At 42.5% G+C, this 9169-nt stretch overlaps 1 protein-coding gene across 1 annotated transcript in view; it reads left to right on the plus strand.

Annotated features, from left to right (window-relative positions):
- The window catches only part of CHRNA6 (cholinergic receptor, nicotinic, alpha 6 (neuronal)), a 10769-nt gene extending 1934 nt beyond the window's left edge, over positions 1-8835 (plus strand). The window contains exons 2-6 of the mRNA XM_010080253.1: positions 683-822; positions 2661-2705; positions 3810-3919; positions 4038-5022; positions 8694-8835. Of these exons, the coding sequence (XP_010078555.1) occupies positions 683-822; positions 2661-2705; positions 3810-3919; positions 4038-5022; positions 8694-8816 (1403 nt within the window). The 3' untranslated portion in view covers positions 8817-8835. The remainder of the gene's footprint in view (positions 1-682; positions 823-2660; positions 2706-3809; positions 3920-4037; positions 5023-8693) is intronic.
- The last annotated feature ends 334 nt before the right edge of the window (positions 8836-9169 follow it).

Raw genomic sequence — 9169 nt, forward strand, 5'->3', positions numbered from 1 at the left:
GCGTTGGCTGGGGATCTCCTTGTTCCCAAGGAGGGGCTCTGTATTACAAAGATGCATGCTATTGTATAAGAAATTTTAATATTTCCTCTTTTTTTCTCATAGAACTTAATAAATTAGCTTGCTTCAGAGCAAAATCATTCTATCTAAAGAGCTGAAAAAGCAAACAGGAGGATAAAACATAGTCATCGTTTTTAAGACTAAGAGTCATCATTATAATCACCTAATCAGAGGCCCTGACATAGATTTTTATCCAGTAGTTGCAGCCTCAAGCTTTTAATTTCTGAGTAAATAGCTATGCTTTTTGTAAACTCTCAGTTTTACCATAAAAGCTTCCAAAGGGGAAATCCACCACATTTAAACTTTTTCTACTTGACACCACCTTAGTCTACTTTGGTCTGATATCAGGGTGGGCCAAGAGGAGGCCATAGGCTAGATCCAGCTTAGGAGACATTTCTGTCCAGGCTGTCACCTTAGACTTGAGGAGACAGGGAGCAGTGGGCAATGTCCCGCAGGAGAATGTTTTCAACAGCTTCTGGCAGCCCTCCTCTCTCTGCTGCTGTGTCTAGATACATTGTTGCATGCACAGGGTCCAGAAATGTAGCATAGACTAGTATGTTCTCCAGCACCTTCTTTCCCTCTTCCTTACTTCTGACATAGCTTTTCTGTATCTTTACCAACACAGATACCACAGCCTGTGAATCAGAGGAACGGTTATTTCACAAACTCTTCTCTCAGTACAACCAGTTCATCAGGCCAGTGGAAAATGTGTCTGATCCTGTCACAGTGTATTTTGAAGTGGCCATTACCCAGCTTACAAATGTGGTAAGACTCATCACAGAAGGCTGCTGAGATTCAAGCACGGTTGCAAACACACACAAATGGCTAAAGCAGCAGATATAATTGTGATGGCTGCATCCAGAACTCTCACAGCTGATGTTGTCATGTGTGCATATGTGTACATGCTGAGACCTTTGCTGTTCTTTCTGTCAGCCGAGTCGCTCCAGTTGCTTGAATGAGAGGCTGGAACTGTACAGATTCATTTGCGTACTCTGTAGCACCAAATCCCTCCACTCCAGGCAGCAGCATCTGGCACCCAGAGCAGCAGTTCAAGTCTACTCTCCACAGGGCTAGCCCACTCCAGAGACACCTGGTTGTGTCCGTGTTGTGTAGCATGTGGCCTAGTTCTGCTGTGGGGCCAGTGTCATTTCCCAGTGGTCCTGAGAGATAAAATTTTTTTTTTTTTTTCCCATGCATTTTTAGTCTGTTTGTTTCAAAATAACATAAGAGATGTGCAGCCTGCGGAGTGGTGTTTTAAAGCATGGAGCTGGGGCTGAATGTTGTGTGTTCCGAGATGCACTGTATACAAGGGTGAGTGTGTCTGAGGTGGCAGACCTTCTGGGCAGGGCAGAGGATTGTGGAAGAAGCAAAACCTGACCTTAACCCTTGCTGAATTCTGCTTTGTGGAGCAAATTGTCCACAGAACGGAGTCTGAGTTTTAGTTCTGAGATACCTAGCTGAGTCCATAATGAAGTGACAGGCAAACAGTGAGGTGCAACATTCAGCAGCAGCCAGGGAGCTAAGTTATCTGAGAGTACAAATGAAGACATTATCCGTTGTCACCTTTTGGAGTTCCTTTGCCAAAGTATTTTGTTTCCGTGTTACAGGCAGCTTGGCAGGTTTCAGCAGCTCTGTCTCACATTGCGGCCCCTGGCTCCCAGTGCTGTCTTTGCAGAAAGAAAAGTAACATCATGAGTAAATCAGTTGGATTTGTTCAAGGAAGAGTCATGATTTTTACAGGAACTTAGATCATTGAACCCATGGACAGGAACCTTACAGGCCTTTCAAATTTACTTTTGTGCTTAATCTTCAGTACATGTTGAAAATTCATCTACAATGTTTTCCACCTTTGGCTTGTAAATATGTTAAATTTTTGAGTTCACATGCTTAAAAACCAAGAACTACCCAAAGCAATAATCTTGCAGATATTTTCATTGTGAATGTCAGCCTGCATTCATAAATATATGTAATATGAGTCTTTCCAAATACTTTTAGGCTGTAGGCTCATTAGAACAGGATCCAGTCTTTTATTTTTGTGTGTCTTGCAGCACCTTCCTGATTTATTGCTGATTGGCAATAGCAATAATTGACTGTAAAAAGAAGGTCTCAGTACAACAGTGGCCTAATTTAGTACTAGTTTAGTGCATCTGCTCTAAAGGTTTGTGTAGAAATGCAAGAACACTGTGGTACAGATGCCATTTTTCTTGAATCTTGACTAGTACTGTATTGTGTAAACAGAGCTTTTTAAATACTGAATCCAACGAAACACACAGCCACAGGCAGAACTTTATTTCTCTGGTACTGGTCAGAGCAATTGTAAGTTTTTTGTTCTCTGGGTACTTGGGCCCCTGGCATAACAGTGCAGCTCTTTGTACGTCTGATATTTGTGGGCATAACTTTTCAGTAGAGCTTTAAAAAATTTTCAGTAGAGCTGTGCATGACCATGCACAATATATAAGCCCTCTGAAAACAGCCAGAAAAAGTCTGGTCTCAGTTGATGTGGAATTCTAGTTTCCATTTTTATCAGAACAAGTTTGTGGCAATCTCAGGATACTGTAACGGACTTATGGAGTGAAGATGTGCATGCTTGTGTTTCTTTCTAGGATGAAGTCAATCAGATTATGGAAACAAATTTGTGGCTAAGACACGTAAGTGACTGCATTGCATTTCACATGCACTTTGCATTGATGTGATGAAATGTGTGTTACCTTGTAAACTACAGCTATAGAATAAGTGCTTGTTCGGTAACCTGTATTTTAAGGGTAAGAATAAGGGGAAGCTCTGTTAACTAAAGCCACAGCTGAAAGAGTCAGTTCTTTATTCTTGTTTCGAAGAAGTTACATCTCCCGTCTTTCCTGTGTGGTATATTCTCCTCCAGCTTCATTATCATTGGTTTATCTGGTAAATCTAGCTGGATTTACCCATTAAACAGTGATTCAATATGCAGCTCTGCAGTCCTAGGTCATCCCCATGTTGAAGATTCCAACCAAAACATTTGTTAGCAAAAGAAACATGCCTCCATTTTTCCCGATGGTTTTAGCATTTTACATAGACAAAGATCCTTAGAGGGCCTAGACTGCTGGGAAAAATAAGCCAACTTCCACCAAAACGAGTTTCCTTCAGGCACTGGTTGTAGTCTACGCAAAGCTTTCTGTAAAGATACTGTACTTATGATCAGGATCTTCAACGCAGGCTGCAAGAGCATGGAGCATGGCCCCTGTGATAGGGCATTAAACAGCAATGCAAGAGAGCTGCTGGGCATCCCTTGCTGCCCCTGACTTGGTAATTTGCTGCCCCTGTGGAACCAGTGATGTCCCATGGCAGCAACTAACTGTTCATGTGCATGTGTACCTCCTTTCTCATTAGGCTGCTGGTCTCCTTTGATGCTGGCATCCGTTAGCATGCAGGGTACACTCTCATGACAGCAGCAGCAAGGCTTGTGTTTCCTCTCTGTAGTGGGGAGGTAAGGGTCTGTACTGATACAGCAAGGCAGAGGAGAGATCTCAGCATGTCAGCAATGAATAACAATTGACTTCCCATCCCCTCACAGAGGAGGGAGTAGCAAATCAATGTGAGCAATATTCATGTGTTTCTCTAAGTTGTGGCCTTGTTGTCTTGCAAACCATTGCGCCCTTCTACACATGCTGCACTTTTGGTCTTTACCATAGCCTGTCATTTTAGAGGAAGATCAGAGAAGCAGATTATTTCCTGATAATACAAGGTTTTAAAATCCTTGTCCCTTCTTCTTTCAGATTTGGAATGACTACAGATTGCGATGGGATCCCAGAGAATACAGCGGCATTGAATTTGTTCGGGTACCAGCAGATAAAATTTGGAAACCAGATATTGTCTTGTATAATAAGTATGATGAACACTTTTCCATTTTACCCCCTGACTCAAAAGTATTCTCTGGCTGTGTCCATGCAAGACATTTTACTTTCATGGTAATTTTCTTTTCCTTACCTCATTTGTCTTTCTAGTGCTGTGGGAGATTTTCAAGTTGAAGGCAAGACCAAGGCCCTGCTTCACTGTGATGGAATGATCACCTGGACCCCACCAGCTATTTTTAAAAGCTCCTGTCCTATGGATATTACCTTTTTCCCATTTGATCATCAGAACTGTTCGTTGAAGTTTGGCTCATGGACCTATGATAAAGCCAAAATTGATCTTCTGATCATTGGATCCAAAGTAGATATGAATGACTTTTGGGAAAATAGTGAATGGGAAATAGTTGATGCTTCTGGCTACAAACATGACATCAAATACAACTGCTGTGAAGAGATCTACACAGACATAACATATTCCTTTTATATTCGAAGGTTGCCAATGTTTTACACCATAAATTTGATCATTCCCTGTCTCTTCATCTCATTCCTGACTGTGTTAGTTTTTTACTTGCCATCTGACTGTGGTGAAAAAGTGACTCTGTGCATCTCTGTGCTGCTTTCTTTGACTGTATTTTTACTGGTGATCACAGAAACAATCCCATCCACCTCTTTAGTAATTCCCCTCGTAGGTGAATATTTACTCTTCACTATGATATTTGTGACTCTGTCAATTGTCATCACAGTGTTTGTCCTGAATATACATTACAGGACTCCAACCACACACACAATGCCCAAATGGGTAAAAACTGTCTTTCTTAGCATGCTACCCAAAGTCCTGTTGATGCAGAGGCCACTAGAACAGCAGAAAAAAACCACCTCCAGAAAAAACAAGAAAGGATCAGCCAATACATCAGGCAAGTCAAAGCACAGCAAACACAAAGATACCAAATTACACAAGGAGCAGCGGTGCAGTCACTGTGATAAGGCAACTGAACTCACTACCACCAAAAGAAGACTGAGCCATCAGTCACTGAAATGGATGACAGAGCACATGGAGTACTCCCCAGAAGTGAAGGCTGTCATTAGCAGTGTTCAGTTCATTGCAGAGAACATGAGGTCTCAAAATGAAACCAAAGAGGTAAGGGAAGTAACCACTGAACTGGGCATGGGGCCACACTTCACAGAATCACAGAATCACAGAATGTTAGAGATTGGAAGGGACCTCGAAAGGTCATCTAGTCCAATCCCCCTGCCGGAGCAGGAACACCTAGATCTTCTAGCACTCCAGGAAAGGACAGCAAGTGAAAACATGATCTAGGAGGGCAGCCCAGAGGAACTGGAATTCTTTGGTCTAGAGAAGCAAATTTTGGGACCTGTGAATGTGTCAAAGTTTCCTACAAAAAGGGAGACAATAAATCATCCATTAGGGATGGAATGAGAAGAGTAATGTCATCCCTTCTTTGTCTATCCCCAATGGATAATTTAAGCAGCAAGACAGTTTTAGATTAGACATGAGGCTCACCCTTCAAAGGAAAGGAAGAGGAGCGACAGCCCATTGTGGCCATGAGGAATGAACTTTGGTGAGCAGTGGTTTAGGTAGACTTGATCCTGCTATGGGGCAGTGGATGGTCTAGGTGGGACCTTTCAAGGTCTCTTCCAACCCTACTTCTGCAGAAGCATCCCTCTTTCACTGCTCTCCAAGCGGTGACATGTCAATATTAAGCCTGCTATTTGCCAGGCAGGGTGCTTTTCTGTGTTAGTAATGGAACATGAAAAATTGGGAATGGCTTTTTAAAGAACAGGGTTTGTCTAGCAGTAGTTGATCTGGAGAAAAACTATTCTCAAACAGTGATAAATATGGTAAAGATATTCCTTTCACAATGCTGTTGTCTGTACTTCGTTTCAGTCTGGTGTGTTCTGATCTTTTTACGGTGATTTGACTAATTGTGGCTTCAGCAGTGCAGTATTTTCAGCCATGACAAACATACATTGACAAAAAAGTTGAGGTTTGGGGGAAGCCAGCTGAATAAAAACAGATGAGATTAGTTAAGACAGATTTTTTTAAAAGAGAGGAGGGGGTTTAAAAATGAGACTGGGCATTTGAACTAGTGTATTTGCTTGTGTGAGGTTATAATCTTTCTTTATAACTGGGATTACTGTCATAGAAAATTATGCATATTGCGTCTTAAGAGAATTCTGGGACCACGTCCTCAGGTGTAAAAACAAGCAACTAAAAGCAGCTCCAAGAAAGATTATCTGACATCTGCCCACACCCAGGCCTGATGAGAAACAGGAATTCCCTGACACTTCAAGATGTTTTTAAGAAGTGCTTAGGAACTAATGAAACATTTATCTTTGATGTGTCATAAAATGTTTGCTTTTGGTTTTGAAGTTTTTTAGATGCTCTATGATGGCAAAATCCATTTCAAAATTAGATCCTGCTGTATTTGTATTGAAAAGCAAATACTTTGTGAGCAAAATATTGAGAGGTATTCTTTCTATCAGAATATTTTGTTGAAATCAGCAAAAATTCATGCAACTTCTGTGCAACCCAAAAATTAATTTTTCCCCCTTTTTTATGTTCTGCAAATGAAGTTTTGTCTGAAAACAATGTCTATAAGTTTTTTAATAAAGGGCTACAGTTAAGGCCTGGTGGCTGTATTGATAGGATGGGCGTGTAATACATGACAGCCCAAAGAAAAGACATCTATCAGCACAGAGGAGGATGGGGATTGAGCTGAGCCTTGCTTAGTACCTATGCCCTTAATGTTTTTCTTAATCTCAGCATTTTAGCCCTGGTCTCACTGCCTCACCAGCTGCATAAAACATATCCATGTACCATATTCAGCTGATTTCTCTAATGCACTGCAAAAAAGAGGCTTTGCATGAAGCAGTCCAAATAACATGCCACCTTGATTATGCAGCTCATTATAAGTCTCCCATTGACAGTTTTGCTGATTTGCATTTTGCAAGTCTCTCTTGCCACATGAAACTGTATTCTTAGTCTGATGTGTGCGTCAGCAGTTCTGTGTCTTACTTTTCAAAACATAATAGGGAAGGCAAGCAAGATTTTTCATTTGGGAAAAATTCTCTCCTTGGGTTAAAAATGGGGTTTATTCTCAGGCAAGGACTGGGGAAACGATTCTGCAGGCTGCTTCTGCTTCAGACAGACTTACAAAGCCACATGGGTGACATGATGCACTAGTCCTGTATAAATAAAATCCCTTTAAAAAATATGGCAACATTTACAGCAGATGGAGTTCTTGCTGCATTTTCTTTTACAAGAAGTACAGCAGCAGTTTCTTGGAGGAAAACAGCAAGAAATTGTGAAAACAAGTGGAAGATCTTCAGGAGAGAGCTCTTAACCAGTTGCTAGTTTTATATGAGCAGATGTTCTTCTGGTGCAGTCATCCTTCTATGTAGGTACAGTTTAAAGGACAGCAAGAGGAAATGGATGCCATCCAGAGGGACCTTGACAGGCTAGAGAGGTGGGCCTGCACAAACCTCATGCAATTCAACAAGGCCAAGTGCAAGGTCCCCTTGAATGTGGGTCAGAGCAATCCCAAGCACAAATACAAGCTGGGAGGAGAATGGATTGAGAGCAGTCCAGAGGAGAACAGCTCGTGGGTGTCGGTTGATGAGAAGCTCACCATGAGCCAGCAATGTGCATTCGCAGCCCAGAAAGCCAACCTTGTCCTGGGCTGCATCAAAAGAAGCCTGACCAGCAAGTGTAAGGAGGTGATTCTCCCCCTCTACTTTGCTCTCGTAACACCCCACCTGGAGTACTGTGTTCAGCTCTGGGACCACCAGCATAGGAAGGACATGGACCTGTTGGAGCTTAGAGAAGAGGAGGCTCCCAGGAGACCTTATAGCAGCCTTCCAGTACGTAAAGGGGGCCTACAGGAAAGATGGGGAGGCACTCTTTATCTGGGAGTGTAGTGACAGGATGAGGAGAAATGGTTTTAATCTGAAAGAGAGTACATTTAGATGAGATATTAGGAAGAAATTTTTCATTGTGCGGGTGGTGAGGCAGTGGCCCAGGTTGCCCAGAGAAGCTGTGGATGCCCCATCCCTGGAGGTGGTCAAGGCCAGGCTGGATGAGCAAGCTGGGCTACTGGAAGGTGTCCCTGCCCATGGCAGGGGGGTTGGAACTCGATGATCTTTAAGGTCCCTTCCAACCTTAACCATTTTGTGATTTTGTGGTTCTAAGGTATATCTCTGAGACATGCAAAATCCTCTCTAGCCTGCTTAGCACATGAGACTGCAGTTAGCTCAGTCAGAGGCCTTGCTTTGCTACAGTCCTTGTGTCCAGCTGTCCAGTTTCCTGAAGTCAGTGAGGCTTGACTGGAGTGACAGAGATGCAAATCAGGCCAGAATAGCACTGTCTCTTGTGTGGGCTGTCAGGATACAATCCTTTGACAGGGTCTCATGATGTGCAGCTATGGTGATTCTGCCTGCTGTTAAACCACCCCACTCTGCACTCACCACATGATCAGGTTCTGTTTGTTAATGTCAGCATCACAGTCAGAGCTTGCCAACAGACTTGAATATTTAGAAAAATTCAGCAGACTAAGACAGTGTTGAACGGACTCAGCCAAACACAATAAATACTACCAGAAAATCAGCCCCCTCTAAAGACACTTGAAAACTGCAGCAATGATAAGCACAACAAGGAACATTGTTGACTGCGTATATGTCCTTCCTCACATTCAAAAGCATTACGGACATTTCTGATACATAATGTCAACTGGCAATTGCATGTTGCATTACATGTTGTTTATCCTTCTCTTCTTTTTTTTTCTCTTGCAGGTGGAAGATGACTGGAAATATGTAGCTATGGTGATAGACAGAGTATTTCTCTGGGTATTTATTATCTTTTGTGTGTTTGGGACTGCAGGGCTCTTTCTCCAGCCACTGATAGCAGATACATAATTTGATCCTCTGCTTTTTTTATCCACTTTTGTTCTTGTTTCATTTTGGTTCAGAACTGTCACCTATATTTCCCTCCTCATACATAGCCCTCTGCTCATTGCCTTCTCAGCACCCAGCTACGGAGGAGAGAAGGAGTGAGAAGGGTTCATGGGAAAGCAAACAAGCCAAAACAGAATGAGAAGAGGACTGAAAATGTGAGATGAGCATGTGGTCTCTCTACAGCAGACCACCTGGGATTTTTAGAGTGTCTGCCTGTCTTTCCCTCAGCAATAACAATCACACTGAGGATCATGGGAGCAGATTGAAGTTATTGCACTTTCCCCTTGGTGTCGGTACAGGGGGCTGTTAGAACA

The sequence above is a fragment of the Pterocles gutturalis genome, unplaced genomic scaffold (assembly GCF_000699245.1).
Source record: "Pterocles gutturalis isolate BGI_N339 unplaced genomic scaffold, ASM69924v1 scaffold7694, whole genome shotgun sequence".
Lineage (NCBI taxonomy): Eukaryota > Metazoa > Chordata > Aves > Pterocliformes > Pteroclidae > Pterocles > Pterocles gutturalis.